At 40.0% G+C, this 18,705-nt stretch overlaps 1 protein-coding gene across 5 annotated transcripts in view; it reads right to left on the minus strand.

The window, feature by feature from the left end:
- The window catches only part of LOC147120361 (mitogen-activated protein kinase kinase kinase 20-like), a 120,519-nt gene that overhangs the window by 44,086 nt on the left and 57,728 nt on the right, over positions 1-18,705 (minus strand). For 4 of the 5 annotated variants that reach the window (XM_085986174.1, XM_085986176.1, XM_085986177.1 and 1 more), the window contains exons 11-12: positions 15,674-15,809; positions 13,757-14,552 (exon numbers count right to left, since the gene is read on the minus strand). In XM_085986174.1, the coding sequence (XP_085842300.1) occupies positions 14,232-14,552; positions 15,674-15,809 (457 nt within the window). In that variant the 3' untranslated portion in view covers positions 13,757-14,231. Of the gene's footprint in view, positions 1-2,115; positions 2,179-2,994; positions 3,135-3,224; positions 3,256-5,315; positions 5,361-13,756; positions 14,553-15,673; positions 15,810-18,705 lie in introns of those variants that run through there. The other variant, XM_085986178.1, reaches the window with a different exon arrangement.

The raw sequence follows: 18,705 nt of genomic DNA on the forward strand, positions 1-18,705 counted from the left end.
GACATGTCTTCCTTTTTCCTCAACTGAGGATTCCCCTCTACCGTGGTTGACACGGCCCTCGGCCGTGTCCGTTCTATCTCCCGCACTTCTGCCCTCACCCCTGCCCCTCCCTCCCGGAACCACGATAGGGTTCCCCTTGTCCTCACCTTTCACCCCACCAGCCTCCACATTCAACGGATCATCCTCCGCCATTTCCGCCACCTCCAACGTGATCCCACCACCAAACGCATCTTCCCCTCCCCTTTCAGCATTCCGTAGGGACCGCTCCCTCCGAGATACCCTAGTCCACTCCGCTATCACCCCCAACACCCCTTCCCCTTGCACCTTCCCGTGCAAGCGCAGGAGATGCAACACCTGCCCTTATACCTCCCCCCTTCCCACTGTCCAGGGCCCCAAACACACCTTCCAGGTGAAACAGCGATTTACTTGTACTTCTTGCAATCTAGTATACTGTATTCGCTGCTCACGATGTGGTCTCCTCTACATTGGGGAGACCAAACGCAGATTGGGTGACCGCTTTGCAGAACACCTCCGTTCAGTCCGTAAGGGTGACCCCGAGCTTCCGGTCGCCTGTCATTTTAATTCACCGCTCCATTCCCACTCAGACCTCACCGTACTCGGGCTCTTGCATTGTTGCACGGAAACCCAGCGTAAGCTCGAGGAACAGCACCTCATCTTCCGATTAGGCACTTTACAGCCTTCTGGACTCAATATCGAGTTCAACAATTTCAGATCATAACCTTGGCCCCTATTACATTTATATATATATTTTTTATCCACACCTGTGTTTTGTACCCTTCCCCCCTTTTTTTCTCTCCCACGTGGCAGCTGTCTCTCATTCTGCCAGCGCATTTCACACCTAATCTAGAGCCGTCTTTTGTCTCTTTACTAGTCCTATCACCATCTCGTCTTGTTTTGAATACCTCTTAATGTCTCTTCACTTCTCTTTTGTTCTTTCATCCCCATTTCCCAGCCCCCAAACTGGCCTTTTAATCTGTTTCATTTCCTGTGTTTCTTCAGTTCTGACAAAGGGTTTCGACCTGAAACATTGACTCTATTTCTCTCGCCACGGACCTTGCCTGGCCTGCTGAGTTTTTCCAGCTGTTATTTCGGATTTCCAGCATCTGCAGTATTTTGCTATCGCACAGTATTTAGAAGTGGGAATTATGAGCAATGAATTGGATTCCCACGATAAAAGCTAAATCTGTATGTATTTTAAAGGCTGTAGTAATGATGTAATGTAGTCATTTAAATGAATGAAAGACGATCTGTTTTCTGATTGGAGGACCAGGCTCACGTGATCCCAGATACGCTTCCGCACAGGCTGTGTCCCTGGGATCCGTGGGCCATTACCCTGCCCTCCTACTCACGGCGTCAGAGCATAAGTTTACGCACGAAGGCCGCCATCAGGTAGGTGCGTATTCTTTTTGCAGGTCGGTGCCGTACTCCGGAGGTACGCCGCCAACTGCAATTTTTGGCCCAAAGTATTCTTCCAGGAAGCTATTAGCTTAAATATGATTTCCATCTGATCAGTGGACCAATGCTATAAATATCGTATACCATGACTGAGTCAGGGACAGCTGATACAGGGAAAAAAATGAACCATGCTAAAAAGACATTGCATGGCTGCCAGTTGTAGTCTATAATTTTATACCACAGAGCAGCATAATCAGCTTATTTCATTGCTTGCTGGTTTGTGGTCAGGTTCATTGGGTGCTATACAAATTTTAAACTATAGACAGTAGCTGTGTATTCTCTTATAGGTCTGACCCACATGATCAAGTAATCAACATGACTGTACAAAATATAAAAATCTTCACAGTTTGGAACTAATAATTCAAAATATATTTATAGGTTATCAGCAGGTGCTTAACGGATCTATGGTATACATGTTGTGATAAGGTTTCTACAAATCTTCTGCATCTGACATTTGCTCATTAATATTTAAAAAGCAGGTCTATATTATTTTCAAAGTAGATAAATAGAAGGAAATGAATCACAAATGATCCAGAATGCATCAAGACCAACAAAGCTCCAAGCAAGAAATTAGTAAGGCCTCTAAAAATACATTGGTATGTGGGGTGGTTGAAAATAACAATACTTTTCTTTGCCTACCTTGATTAAGGGAGGAAAGTGAAATAGATTCAAGTAGTCAAGGGTCAGTTTTTCAATTTCAGCCTGAAAAAGAGCACAGATGGGTTTGTTAACAACAGGTAATTTCTTCCATCTTGTCAACAACTTCCACCTCCATGTTAACAGTCAACACATCAATTTTCTAGAAAATATTTTAGATGTAGCTCAAACAATTGAGTTTCTGACTACTGAAGTGGCTTATCCTTTAGAAATGAATATCCATTTTTTAATACTATTTTAGTAATTTTATTTTTAAGTCTAATGATACATAGGAACAGGAGTAGGCCATTCAGCCCCTCGAGCCTATTCTGCCATTCAGTCAGATAATGCATATATACTTGTAGCAATACGTTTCATTCACTATGCATCTTGGTATAAATACATTTCCTTTGAATTTCAAATCACAATGGATTTTGTCCTAACAGATATTTGGGAGTCTATTCCACCCCCTCCCCTGTTGAGAACAAAGCATTTTTTTTGCAGTAAGCAAACAGGGGTAAAGCCAGAAACTGAAACACCAACATTCACTGTTTTCACGGAACAGCATAACATTCCACGTAGGAATGGAGTATTTGCAGAACATTTTTGAGAAATTATAAAATAAACTGAATTGATCAGAAGAAAAGATTAAAAGACAAATGGTGAATGCTGGAAGTGTGGAAAAACCCCAGAAAATACTGGAGTACTTAGTGTTAACAAAGGGGGAAAGCCTTCTATTCCCCAGCAGCCCTCACCTTGGTGAGCGCAAATATTCATCAACTTAAATTAAAATGTCTACAGATCAAGCTACCAAACTGACCCTTTACAGTTTTTTGTTTGCTATACTTATATAATAACATCCGAGCTTTCTTATTTTCATACCTTTAAATGAATGATATGTCCTTTGGATTGTATTCCTATGTCTTTCATATCTTGTTCTGCTAGCAAAAGTAACCTTCGCCCGGTGATATGATGATTCTTAAACAGTTCAGCATAACCTTTCATGCAACAATCTGTGCCACCTATGATCAGAAAATTACAAAAATAGATATTATCTGCAAAAGTAACAGAGAATCCAGTAAGTAATTCAAAGTGATAGCAATCTGTATTACCTTTATCTAACATTTGTTGTATCCAAAAGTACTGCACAAAAGAAATAAAAAGAACAGGATTAGAATATAGGACAGGACAAAAGACAATGGCCTAGAAATCCATTAAGGCGCTGCCAGCTTTGCGCCCAGTTAACGCCTAAAGGGTGATTTTGCGCCAAAAATGAGTTTGCGCAGATATTCAGCGCAGCGGTATTGGCGGCGGTAGCCGTTAGCGCTGCGCCGGCACCGATGACGTCATCGGTGTGCGCAGTGCCCCGGTTCCGCCCCGAAACCGCGCCGATCCCCATATTTAGTTGCGGCCGCCTCCTCCGAAGCGGCCGCAAACAGCGACCCGAAAACGGGGCCGTCCTGCTGCCTTAGTGGGGCGCTTTAAAGCGGAAGGTGCGGCCGGCCGCTTTTGCGGCGGCCGCCTGCCCGCACCTCCTTCCCCGGCCTCCTCCACCGCCGCCCCCCCCCCCGCCGCAGCATTGCCGGCTGCTTTCCGCGAGCCCGGCACTTCTCCGTGGTGCCGGGCTCATTTGCCGGCACTATCCAGCGGCGATCTCCCCGTTGCAGGCAGCTCCCCCTTAAGAGAAGGAGGAGGCCTGCAGTACCGCAGCCTGCCGCTGCGCAGCGCCTGGCGCAGCGGCGCCAAGAGCGCTGATATTCAGTGTCAGCGCACCAAGCGGAGGCGGGCACACCCTGGTATAGCGCCCGCTTCCGAATTGGGGCGCTAACAATGAATATCTGACGATCGCTGTAGGCTTCCCGCCCAGCGCTAACTTTTGGGCGCTAGCCAGCTGGCGGGGCCATAGTGAATTTCTAGGCCAATATCTAATTTTATATACTTCTGTCCTGTATCTCCAAAGTACTGTGATCAGAAATACAAATGTATTTTCAATTGCTAATGCCAATGAAAAATCTCACATTAATGAGGGAAAGAAAATATTCATTGTAAGGTTTAGAGACATTGGCCTAAAAATTGGGTTGTGGCGCAAAAGTCGCCTGAGCGCAGGATTTAGCGCAGCGATCGGAGCAATACCGATCGCCAGAAATTCAGTTTCAGTGCCCCTCGAGGGAGACGGGGCGAGGCTCGAGGCGCTCCGCGTCCCTCTTAGGGCGCTGAAACTGATTATTGCAGCGCAACGTGCCGCAGCGCCACACGCTGCAGCACGGCACGCTGCGGTACTGCAGGCCTTCCTCCCACTGTTAAGGGGGAGGTGCCTGCAACAGCGCGATCCCCGCTCGCGAGTGCCGGCAAATGAGCCCGGCACCAAGGAGAAGTGCCGGGCTCTCGGGAAACAGCCGGCAATGCCGCGGGGGGGGGGGGGGAGGGGGTTAGGAGGCCGGGGACGGAGGTGCTGGCAGGCGGCCGCCGAAAAAGCGGCCGCCCCGCACCTCCACCTTAACTTGCGCCGCTGCCGGCACAGTAAGGCCCCGTGAACCGGGCGCGGGTAGCGAACGGCGCAACTGCGGTGTTTGCTACCAAATATCGCGAACGGGGCGCTGCGCACACCGATGACGTCATCGGTGGCGGCGCAGCGCAACAGGCTAATGCCACCATTAGCGCCCCTCCTGAATATCGCGGGAGGCGCAGCCAGTGGCGCTACAGCCACTGCCTGCCTCTTTAGGCGCTAACAGGTGGCGCTACTCACCCAATTTCTCCCCCATTAGATATAAATGCTAATTCACACTAAAACCGAAACATGTGATACTTTTATGAAGCTGTATCTAAAAAAAAAGTTTGGTTAAAGTGGCTCAAATGCAGTCATTGCTTTTTACAGATGTCAGTCTACATTTGTGTTGCTGAATCATTACTAACCCTGTCTAAATGACAAATACTGTGATGCTTTATCCAATTCTCTCTTCTTCCCAAGATGGTATCTTGTGCTGTTGCACAGTCCATAGGCTGCAGCAGCCCTCCAGCACCTCCCCCAAGTGACCATTTTTTATATATGAGCCTTGCCAAAAATAATACTTTATCTCATTTGTGATAAATGCAGAACTTATATTCCTTACTAATTATATTGTTTGTCTTTTATTATTAAATTTAACTGTTATATTGTATCTAAGTTCAGAGTTTTAATTTTAAAGAGAGAATCATATGCTTACCACATCCTCCTCTGTCCAAGAATATATATCTAAGGATGGCAGCAACTGCATAACAAAAGTAAAGTATAAACATTACAATGTGATCACGTTGGAACAGATAAAGTGGCTACAAATGAGGAATTACAGGTTAAACAACATCAGGGAAATCATTTTAAATGGCACTTTATGGAACATTAAAGGATGTCTATCTAATATCTTTGTTAAAGCTGTTGTGTTCCATATATATTATTTTAAAAGTTATCTCTGATTATTATCTGCCAGAAAAACCTTGTTAAAAAAGAACATCTATGTAGACGCACGAGATATTGTGCTGAGATCTCAAACAAATCAATGCTTGCTGTCATACCTTGGATGTATCTTCCCCACCACCCCAGTGTGTTTACCTTAAGAGTATAAGTCAGGTTCCTGCAGTGTAATTGAGAGGCATATTTCGATTTTCTACATACACTGAGTAAAATCACTACAGCAGTTTGAAATTTAAATTTAGCCATGTAGATGGAATTTCATGACATATATGTTTTCTTCAGTAACACAGTTGGTGACTATTCTGTAAAACATTCTAATGAAGAATACTGCCGCTTTTTATCATCATTGTAGTTTCTCCAGTTTCAGCTCTCTCAATTCCACACCGTCCTCTTTTAACTGGGTGGCACTGTTTAGGTATGAAATTCCTCATGGTTGTTTTCAACATTGCTTTTTATTGGTCAATAAGAGAAACGCATTTTAGATCCTGACAGGTCAACATGATTCTTTTAACCTCTTGAAGTAGAATGGTCTGACATAGAGAGACAATCCCCAGAGCTGAGCTGAAGACTGGGTAACTGCGCGCATTAGAGGTAGCTGGGTTTGAATTTCAGTCAGTACTGGTATTCTAACTTGGATCCCAGACGTGGATCTAATGCTACATTAAAAGAGGTACCAGGCCAACTCAGATAGTTAAGTTTTAACAATATTTTCCAAATAGCAAAGTTACACAATACTTATGAATAGAAATAGAAAATTCTAACTAGATTTTCATTTTACAGTGCTTTTACCTCCATAGAGGCCTGATTGCATTACTTAGAAATGATAGTCATTTAAATTTCTGTTAACATCAGAATAATAGGTTTCATTCAAAAAACATGCATTTAGATTTTTTGGCTAGATAGCATCAATAAACCATCTGGGGCAAGGATCTATCTTTCATTGTAACACTAGCATTTAAAAAAAAACTTTGGCCCTGTATTTGCGATCGGTATGATGGCGAACTGTCAAAGTACGCCATCATACCGCCTTTGAAACTGACTGCAAGTTCGGGATTGCACACGCTAAATCTCAAATTTGCGATCTATCAAGTTACAACTACACAGAGGCTTTGCTGTGTCTTTTACCTCCTGATAGGAATCAACATACTGGCGGAAAGCTGGGCTAATTGCCCAGCTACTCCAAAGAAATTACACTTTCAGTTTTTAAGTCTTGTGCAAACAGGCACAGGAAGCCTGTTGCATAACATAAGGGGACTGGATGAGAAAATTGTAATAACAAAAGTTCTTGTCAACGATTTGTAACAGCAGAGTACACAGTGCTGAGGCTTGTAATAACAAAGGGGAAGATTTGTCCTATACAGCAAAATCATAAATGCATTTATAAGTGCATTTATGATTTTGCTACATGTAGTGAACATTACAAATCTTCCAACAAAATTAGTCAACAGTTTTAGCATTTAGTAAGAGTCATGTCTTCATATTTTTCTGCAGAATATGTTCCATTTAATTTTAATTTGTAAAATGCCAAAAATGGCAAGGGTTTTGCATATTGGCTCACCTACGTTTTCACATTTTCGCCAGTAATAGACATCGATAACAAAGACACGCAAAACTTATTTAAATGTGGAATACAATTGTTAATGATGTCTTTCCAAATTGTCTCAGTTTCATTGATCTTTAGTGGAGACCAAATGATAATCGAGCCCATCTCAAGGTGGTAAATAATTGTAAAATGAGTCAAATTCCTGTTGTTAAAGGAGTGAAATGTGAAAAGCTTAAAACATGTCATAAGCCATGATATTTAAGTTCTTGAGATTGGTTATGTTTCTCTTACAGCAATTGCAACTTGAAATGGCTATAAATGTTTCTTCTTCCCATTATCTTTTACCCTAACGTTCCATTTTTTCACTAGATCGACAACTTTTTGATATTTGCTTCTTATTGCTAACCTTGTTTTACTGTCATAAATGTATTTGTGAAGGTTTCATTTCCATTCTCCTCTCTTCTTGTCACTTCACACTTAAGGGCTCAACTGTAGCTTATAGGCCAAGAACCAGGAAGTAAAAGAACCACCGCCCCACGATCCCAGGTTTGCATACGCACAACGGTGCACCCCTAGGCTCCGTGGGGAGTACGCTGCGTGGAACTCTGCAGCATTTTAAAGGAAGTTCTCGCAGGGAGGATTGCACGAGGTAGGTGCGGATTTACTTGCGATGTTGGCGACGTACTCCTTAGCTTTGCCGCTGTCTGCAAATTCAGGTCTAGACTTTTTATGTCTCGTATAGTATCACATTTTATTACTAGTTCATCATAGTATACGTTATTCAGTGATATATTCTTCATGCACTGCACTACCGTTAAACATTTGCAGGTTTTATATTTTAAACCCATGATATCCATTTGTCATTTATTGTGCTTCCCAGCACGGTGACATGTTTAGGTTATTTTGCTATATTTGTCTGTAGCTTTGGATTAAGGAAAATATAACAAAATCATTTTAATTTTAATGAAATATAATAGCAATTCCATACACCAATTGCAGACACTGGCACTACAGTTAAATAAGTAATTTAGCAATTTCTAGCATGACAATTTTTCTCCATAACAGAAGAATTACTTTTTAGAATAAATTATGATGTGGAAAAAGACTATACCAAAAAAATCATATTCAGAGATTCTGATACTGCTAATATTTAGAAACTGGTCTGAACTAGTTTCATCAACTAGTTATTTTATTAATATTTGAGAGTATATCAGTTTTGAATGCACAGTACTGTTAAAATGATTCATTACCACATTCAAGGTCTGTAAAAAAAAGTTTAACAGCAGATTTTAACAAATACAATCAGTATGGCACTTTGGTAATTTGACCTAATCCTTGATAAATCAACAGTTACATAGTCAGCAGGAGAGAACCAGGAAGAATGCCCACCTTAATACACAACTGAGACTGGCCTCCTAACTCACGCAAGACAAAACTGAAAGTGACTTACACAGGCCAGCCTCACTTGTGTGCTACTGTCTAACCCATCTTCTCACCAAGCAGGGACTTTATACAATTTGACTTATTCCTTTGAAATGTTTCAGATATTTTGGTGAGAATTATTTTGCACTTAATTGTGGAATGGTTTGAGAATGAGAGTTATGAAGAATCTACAATTGGTGGTCTTCAGTTTATGAGGCTGAAAGCAGGGCAGGTAAAAGCAAAACATCACATGGCCTAGTCTTTCTGGACCAGGTATTTGAGGTAATAATTTCGTCCTTGTTAGGGTATTTGAGTTCAATTTTAAATACACCCCTGTGACAAATCAATAGTAAGGCAGTTGAGTTTTTGCTGTGTGTATTTTTTTTAAATCACACTTGTCGAACTTCTTTTTGGCAGGAGTTGATTCCCCACTCGCCCGGGAGGAATGGTGTGAGGTTCTAACAAAGGACAAGGGAATGTGTGATGATCATATTGTACTGGTGAGTGCCACAAAGTACAGAAGTCTTGTACTATTATAATATAGTGATTGTTTTCAATAAAAGACAAAAACTGTTTCAGTCACAGTGCTTCATATGGTAAATTAATTTTCAGCTCACCATGGAGAATAATAACATTTTACCTTATGTAAAATACCTAACACCAGATATGTAAATACATGCAGCATTTTCTCTTTAACGTATCACTTGTTAATTCATCAAGATTTGTCTTTAAACTTGGCTCAAGTACACTATTTAATTTAAAAGATATAGAAATACTGAAAGTTAAAGAAGCAAACTAAAGAGGATACACTGAAACTTGCACAGGGAATGGAATGCTTTGTATTTTTGGGAAATTAAGACATTGAAAGGTTAGAAATACTCGATATACTGGCAATATTGATACAGCACATAATGTGTAACATTTTTCCAGGAAATGACAATGGATATGCCACCTGTTTTGCCTGAGAATTACTTGCAAAATCCAAATTTCTGCTTAGGTTGAATAAAGAAATTAACATCTGCTGAACCGACTTTGTGCACAGCAGTGATCATTTGATTTGATAAGTTTCTGAGAAAACTCCAGCAGGCAGCAGTTGGGTAAGGATAATAAGTATTCTTCCTCCTCCCCAACAATAAAATTTAAATGATCTTTCTTTGCAATCCATAGCTAAAGGACTGTACTGATGAGGGTAGAATCTAGCATGCAACAATAAACTGCAGCAACTCAGGCAACAGAGTTCGTCAGCAGAGATGAGGTTAACTTTTACCTGGCTTCATCATATTCAGCAGTGCAAAAACAAACATGTGATTAGCCAGTAGCAACAACAAACTTCTCCTGCTGGTGAAAATACTGTCCCCTAGTCTTCACCCAGGTGGTAGCTGCCTGAAAACAGGGAAGGGAATCCGGAAACGAATGGTAGCAGTAATAATAAAGCTATTACCGAACAAAACGTACTATCACCCACTGCAACCACTGATGGAAAACTACACTGAACGAGTGTGTGAAAACACACTTAACAACTTTATTAAAAATATTCCCAAAACTGAAAGGCAAAATATTTTGAAAATAATTGCAGTAACCACTTCTATCCATCCATTCTCTAAAAATATTGGCCCGGAATTTTCAGTCAGCGGTGAAGCGATGGCCGCTGACCTCGAAGAAAGCTGCCCACAAAGATCTCGTGATCTCTGTGGCGAAAACTTCAGCTTTCTCAACCCTAATCTGATTGTACCGCTGTCAAAAGGGGATCTCCAGCATACAGCAGCAGTGATGTCATCAAGCTGTCTAAGTAGCCAATCACATTGAAGAGTTTTCAGACAGCAAACCAGGAAATAAAAAGCAGCTTTTAACATTCATTTTTAAATTTAAAGATTGGGACATACACATGTTGTTACGGTAGAAGCTGGACTATCATAAACAAACTTTTAAAAAATAATGTTTAAATTATTTTAGAAATCTAGTAATTTTTATCATAATGGAAAAATTTGACATTCCACAAATATAAAATTAGTTTTTCAAGGCCAGAACTGTTGTTCAGCAATAGTTATTACTCAGAACGCCATTAAAAACCTAGTTACACCTCACTGAACAAGGCTCAATTTATGGGGTTTTTAACAGCACTATTAGAGCGGAAAAGGGGACGTTTCTGTCACTTCAAGTGATTTCAGTGATTGCCGACTGTGGCAGAGCAGGGAATGACTGACTGCAACTTCAGGATTTCCACGTTTATCTGCGCATGCACTAAATCCTGAAGTTATGGCCAGTTTTAGAGCGGTAATGATGGCGACGCTGACAGTTGTACCATCATTACCACCACAAAATCCGGGACATTACATTAAGTGGGAACAAACAAGTTAGTGAAGGATAAAATTAAATTTTTTCCTATCTTTCTCTCCTAAAGTCATTGATTCATGTTGTGCTACAGATCCATGATTGACAGTAGTCATCCAGTTCTTCGCATAACTGGCCATTCTTCATGTGTGAACCCAGATAGTCAGGGGCTCTCCCTATCTCTATTGCTCCTCCTTATTTCGGTAACCTCCTCCAGCTCTACAAAAGCAAGAGAACTCTGCTTTCCCCCACTTCCTTTGCCTCACCATTGACGATCGTGTCTTGGCCCTAACCTCTGGACTTCCCTCCCTAAACCTCTCTGCCTCTCTCTTCTCCTTTAAGATGCTCCTTAAAACCTACCTTTTTGACCAAGCTTTTAGTCACCTATCCTAGTATCTCCTTCTTTGGCTCAGTTCCAATTTTTGCCTGATTGCTCTCCTGTGAAGCGCCTTGGGACGTTTTACTACATTAAATGTGCTATATAGATGCAAGAAGTTTTTGTGCCACTGGTTAGCAGTTAGGAGCAGGATCCCTGGTTGATTTTCCCTTTCTCTAACCAAGGGACACTGAGCCCAATTGGACCACCCAACTGGAAAAACTAATTCAGCAAAGACCAGGAATTGAACATGGGGTGTTCTGGGCTGAATAGGTTAGTGTTACATCAGGTAATGGTTTTAGCTACTGTGGGAGCTATAGTGAATTTAGAGCAAAGTATAGAGAAATTGATTTTTTCCATGCACTTGTGATAAATGTGTTAAATCCAGTAGGTGGCACTCACATCTATCAAGTATTCTGCTGACCAATAATACATGTGGTCCAGATTTACTATGCAATTTCTTTAATACTAAGGTAACAAAGTCAGAGTTCTTTACATTTTATTTTGCTCATTAAACACTGTGTAATGCAGAGAAAAAGTTATAATTTTAAGCTGTCAATATTATCTCACTATCAAATAGAAGTGCCGTGGGACATTTTACTACGTTAAAGGCGCTATATAAATGCAATGTTTTTTTTCTTGAAATGTTTGGTACAACCCAATATTATTTCTAAATCAAGAAATTATTGACTAACAAGAGAAGACACCAATTACAACCGATCAGCATAAAATATTTACTTGTTCATAGCTGTGCTTTGGTGTATTTTTTCGATACCGATTGGAACACAAAAAGCACTTCTTTGAATTCAGTATTCTCCTAGTATTTTTACGTACAGCAAATTAAGAATATGAGGTGGAACTTTATAATAAGGGAGTATCTATTGCTGGAATGGTTAACTGCTATAGTATAAGATAAGGTCATGTGTGTAATACTGTGTAAATAATCTATAGCAGACCTGAGTACAGTAAGATTTGTTTTGTAAAAAATAACATTTTTTTCCCAAAAACAGAGTCAGATTCATTTTCCACTAATCACTACTCTGCTAAGTAAACTGGCACTTAATGCAATTAATAAAACAACTGCATTAATGATTTCTGGATCAGACAATTCATATCTTTATCCGTTTATTACAGATCTTCTAATTTCCATTTCTGCTGGATTTAAATTGGACCACAATAATTAGCAGTTAACTTTCTTTAAATACACTGCTGTAGTTTTACATTTGTAACAAGACATAATAGGAGTGATTTTCCTGAGTCTGCACCTAGGGATACTGAATTGCCTGGACATAGCAAATATCAGAACTTTGGGCAGGTTGTAGTCCATGTCTGAAAATAGAACCAACCCAATTTTTCTTCAGTTAATTTAAATGCCCCAATATTCTAAAAAGTAAATTAAAAATATTAAGAGATAAAATCTGGTTAGACGTTTTGATGAACCACATATGCAGAGATCAATCAATGATCTATGAATGACGAAGTAGAGAAGCCAGTGTTCACATTACTCATTTTTATTCCCCTATGATACTCTCTGTAGCTTCTTACTGTTATGGTCAGAACACTCTAATTGCTTATTTTAAGGCTCCAAGGTCAATGTGGCTTAACTTTCTCTTAAAATCACAAGTAGTATGATTGCACAGAGGATTTCTTCTTACAGCATAAAGCTTGGCTTCAATGACATTTCCACTCACTCTAGGGCTGACATTAGCAATTATAGAGTGCTCTGACCACAGGAATAAGTAACACCAGAGAAACCAAAGGAAGTAAAAAAAAAGTGAATGTAATGAAATATCCAACTTAACCCTTTGGGGTTAGTTTCCCTTAAAGACAAGTTAAGCTGTAATTGGATCCAATTAAAATTAGGCTTGTGGATCATTGCGTTTCTATCTTATACCACTGATTGGCACTAATATTCATTTCTTGGTTACTTGCTGTAAATATAAAGTAAGCTCTGATTATCTCAGTTAATTCCCAGCACTAGACCAGGATAGCAGCTTTCCACAAATATATATTAAAACATGGTGATCAAAATAGCAGTAATTAGATCGTTGTGCATTTGGCATTCAATTGCTAGGAATATGCAGGCAATGGATAATATCCCAAATGAATAATACCAGCAAACCTTTGCACTCAATTAGTGTTCAGACACAAAATTAAATGTGAAAGAATTACCGAGTCCTCCATACCAGAACAGCTAAGATGCTTGCTTTACATTATAGTTCAGAGAATGGGTCTCAACAATGGTTGAAACTCCATCTATTAACCATTTGGCGTTCTAGATACCGATTTACTCAGCAGTGGTAGAATGCGGAGACACCTCCCACGAGCTGAGCTAGGAAGGTGACTAAACTCTTGTTAGAGGAGAATCTGTAACTAGGCATCCACTGTAAAGCAGGGGTAGATTAAAAGCATGGGAACACTAAACAGAAGTGAAAGTAGTATAAACAGTATTGGAAGGGAGACATACACCATTTTTTTTTCAAAATTAGAACCCAGAAGGAAAGAGAACTCAGACAACAGTAAATAAGCTACTATATCGAGTTTATTGAAAAAGAAATAGAAAATAGGTAACACTCAACACAGAAAAGCAGTCCACATCAAAACAGCCTTTAATAATGTTAATATTCTCAAATGTTGTATAAATAGGTTTCAGATCTGTTATAAAAAATTATTTTTAGTATTGAAAACTCAACGTTGAAATACTTTACTTACAATTATCTTTCAACTTTCAAATTTTAGAACAGTCTTTTCATAAATGGTTGCAGCTCTTCAGTGTTTAAGTTGATATGCTAAGGAAGTAACAATGCTTCAATCTTTGCCATGCATACAAATTCTGCTTAGAAAAACACTGAAAGCTCACAGCATAAATAAGGCACTAGTCTGGAAATATTAAAAACTTTGTGTACAGCTTAGAATTGTTTTGGAAAATGAACAAACAATTCACTAGTTTAATACTTTTTGTTGCTTTAATAACTTTCAAAAGCTCTATATGCTTAGATTTAATCACTATCATGTGACCAGTGACCAAAATCCATCGTCATATTGATTTTTTTCCCCTTTCTGACACAGGTAGATTTGGAGGAATTCTGTTTGGCTTGCATATTTATCTGAATCCCAGACTGCATGACAGGTCCTGCTAGGTTCATAGACAGGATATTGCCAAAACCTTTCATCATTTCCTGCAGACTTTCGTTCATGCCATCTACCTCCCCGTTACTGGTAGCTGTGATCTGACATGACATCTCTGTACTGTTTGACTCCTCTGTCTTAGACTCATAGAAAGACTCTTCAGAAAACTTTGCAGTAATAGGTAAGAAAGGCTAAGTAAAAAGAGGAGAAAGACCACAGATGAACACAAAAGCAAAAAAGTTTAAATATCAGCATTGGAGAATATTTAGAAAAAACACAAAATTGACATGCTTTTCTATTTTGTGGTTACTCACCATACACACAGTTCTTAATCTTCCAATAATGTTCTCCTCCATGTAGTATGGGTAATACTACCAGCCAGCCAATTTTATTGGGAGATTTTTCATGAGAAGTGGCCCTTTAACAGCACATCACTTTCCCTTCCTGTGCCCCGGACATTTTTTTCAGTTGTTTCCTTCCAGCAGAAGCTAACTTAGTAAGTTTGCATTTACTGTAATCAAAGGAATCTTTCCTATTTTCTTTTGGATTTTTTTGATGAACACATATATTGATTATATGAATTACGTAACAAAATGCGGATATGTGTAAACAGACTTGGGCCATTTGTTCGCATCGCTTGCATGTGCGTGTAGTACCTTTGGTTTCATTGTTTCCTAAAGTAGTAGCTTTTATGAGGGAACTCCGTAAGTTATGATGGTGGTTAAGGCAGTCTCCCTTGCATTTAATATGATCTTCCCTGGAAAATGTTGGAGAAACAATATGCGCTAAGACAGTGCTGTTGCTATTTATGACAGTCTGTGATATGGAAGATTTTCCTGGAATGTATACAAATTTTGAAACTAAGACTTTGTAGTTGGGCATTTTCAACTGCATAAAGCTAAAAATATTTTACCAAATGCTGTAGCCAGTGGTTGAATACGGACACAAATTAATTTTCTCTCACTTGCAGGAATACCACATCACAAATGATACAGAAAGAAGAGAAACTGGAAATTAAAATGGTAGCACTTTAAAGCACAGGAAGCAGAAGGATTGCATAGTTAGGATGTCAATATGCTCTTTAAAGGGCAGAGGATCTAAAAACTTTATCCCATATTTGCTGGTAAAGTAAATTACCCATCTTACATGCAGGAGAACAAATGAAGAGTTATAATTTATTTGATGTTTTAGGTGCTTATAAAGTGATTTTTTTTACCACAGTAAAATATGAATAATAGTCGTAGCATTAAAAATCACAGTTAGATTATGTAAAATCTTAACGATAAAGCAGTACATAACTATGAACACTTACTGGAGCACTGGACTGTTCCAGCAGCTTTTGCTCCCACATTTTCAAACGCCTTTCTCGTTCCTTCAACTCCTGTTCTTTTGTGCTCAGATCTCGTTCAAGTTTTTTTAGTCTTTCCAAAGTGGCCTCTATTTCACATCTGTAGGAAACAATCATAGCACTCACTAACGAGTACAAATTGTTTTGGATACCACTTAAATTCTAATTCATTCTCATTGACTTCCGAGGTAATCAGAAGTAGTACTGGGCTGGTGCCACAACATTTTGAATTTATCACAAAGTGCTAAATATTTTATAAATATATAAACAAAAAGGATTTTTATGGTACCATGATTTATATTTAAAACAAGCTAGGAACAAAAAAATTGTATGGAACTTTTCCCAGTGTGGCATTGTGAAGTGATATCATAACTGGGAATGGTGACCAATTGGCCACAATCCCCATTCAGAGAATTGTATCATAGAAATTGCCGGCACAAAAGGAGGCCATTCGGCCCATCGTGTCTGCATGGCCTAAAAAGAGCTATCCTGCCTAATCCTACTTTCCAGCTCTTGGTCCGTAGCCTTGTAGGTTATGACACTTCAGGTGCATATCCAAGTACTTTTTAAATGCAGAGAGAGTTTCTGCCTCTACCACCCTTTCAGGCAGTGAGGTCCAGACCCTCACAACTCTCTGGGTGAAAAAAATTCTCAACTCCCCTTTAATCCTTTTTATATCATAGAATCATAGAATGGTTACAGCACAGAAGGAGGACATTCGGCCCATCGAGCCTGTGCCGGCTCTCTGCACGAGCACTTCAGCTAGTCCTATTCCCCTGCTTTCCCCGTAGCCCTGCAAATATTTTTCCAATTCCCTTTTGAAAGCCACGATTGAATCTGCTGCCACCACCTTTTCAGGCAGTGCATTCCAGATCCTAACCACTCGCTGCATAAAAACGTTTTTCCTCATGTCACCTTTGGTTCTTCTGCCAATCACCTTAAACCTGTGTCCTCTGGTTCTCGACCCTTCTGCCAATGGGAACAGTTACTCTCTATCTACTCTGTCTAGACCCCTCATGATTTTGAACGCCTCTATCAAATCTCCTCTCAACCTTCTCTGCTCTAAGGAGAACAACCCCAGCTTCTCCAGTCTATCCACGTAACTGAAGTCCTTCATCCCTGGAACCATTCTTGTAAATCTTTTTTGCACCCTCTCTAAGGCCTTCACATCCTTCCTAAAGTACGGTGCCCAGAATTGGACACAATATTCCAGTTGAGGTCGGACCAGTGTTTTATAAAGGTTCATCATAACTTCCTTGCTTTTGTACTCTATGCCTCTATTTATGAAGCCCAGGATCCCATATGCTTTTTAACCGCTTTGTCAACCTGCCCTGCCACCTTCAACGATTTGTGCACATATACCCCCAGGTCTCTCTGTTCATGCAAACCTCTTAATCATGCCCCCTACATTTAAGTCTAAATCATTGATATATACCACGAAAAGCAAGGTATCTAGTACTGAGCCCTGCGGAACCCCACTGGAAACAGCCATCCAGTCTCAAAAACATCCGTGACCATTACCCTTTGCTTCTACATCAAATGTGCTACCCTCATCGACCCTCCTTGTTACCTCCTCAAAAAATTCAATCAAGTTAGTCAGACATGACCTTCCCGTAACAAATCCATGCTGACTGTCCTTGATTAATCCGTGCCTTTCTAAATGACAATTAATACTGTCGCTCAGAATTTTTTCTAATACTGTAATTTGTCCTCCACAGAGGTTAGGCTGACTGGTCTGTATTACTCAGTCTATCCCCCACTCCCTTTTTAAACAACAGTACAATGTTAGCAGTCCTCCGGCCAGAAAGGATTGGAAAATGACGGTCAGAGCCTCCGCTATTTCCTCCATTGTTTCTCTTAACAGCTTGGGTTACATTTCATGTCATGGAAGTGCAAGTTGGTATCATTGTGAAAGCTCTACACAAAATAATCTCAGGCGGTTTCTAAACACCAGTTTTAAAGCATAAGGCTAAGCAGATAAGCATACATCACTTAGGAATACATGGCAATTCAACAGAATATTTATTTCTTTTATACAGAGGAATATAACTAGGTAAAGCTATGCTCCAAAAAAACTCATTAGTTTTTATAAATTTTGTGGATAGTTCCGTATTTTGCATCTTATTTCTTTATTTTGGTTTTTCATCTCACCTGCTATTATCTTCCCTTTTGAAAATACATTTTCTATAGTTGTATTTTAAAAGTACAAAAATTCTTTGCACATGATGTCAAAGAGCATCTTTCGGTCATTAATATTTTTACTACTAGATTGAGTTCCTCTCTTACATCTTAGTTGTCAGCCCTTTAGTACCTCACCCAAGTTTTCCCAGTCACTGCTGGAGAATCCCTTTTAACAAATCTCTTTCTCCCCCACCCCAATGACCAGACCTCCCTCACCCTGATTGCCCATTCCTCCCTACCCCCAAACAGACTAAGCACCTATGACTTCCTCCATAATGTCAAGACTGGCCCCCAGAAAACCTCTTTCACCGTGCTTTTATCAGCAGCATCTCATAATATCCATCCTAGTTCTTGCACACCCAGCAACCTACTCCCCAATACCTCCACACTCCGCCATTGCCGTTCCAGTGCTACCACACCTCAAGTAAACCCGCCCACCACTACGACTTCTAGCATAACCTCCCAGTGCGACAGCCACTCGAGTATGTACAACTTATGTTTAAACAGCTGAGCAGCTGCATACCACTGGAAAATTGAGGTTATAGAGGAAAGGATAATAAAGCATTTTTGTATTTAAAATTTTGAATTTTTGTTGTGCATTTGTAATAACTTAACTGAAACTCCCTAATGTTATTGCTCACTGTCAGAATGCAGCAGCTGGTTTTGACCTGATGAGACCATTTGAAAGCAATGCATGTGACATCCATGTTGAGAAATAGAGCGCCATCTCTCATAGCAGACAGATGCTTCTGATTGGTTAGTATTGATGTAAAAATCTAAAAATATTGGTGATGTCTTTTCATTTGACCTACCAT

The sequence above is a fragment of the Somniosus microcephalus genome, chromosome 4, assembly GCF_052327205.1.
Source record: "Somniosus microcephalus isolate GS21.2 chromosome 4, FLI_Smic_1.0, whole genome shotgun sequence".
Lineage (NCBI taxonomy): Eukaryota > Metazoa > Chordata > Chondrichthyes > Squaliformes > Somniosidae > Somniosus > Somniosus microcephalus.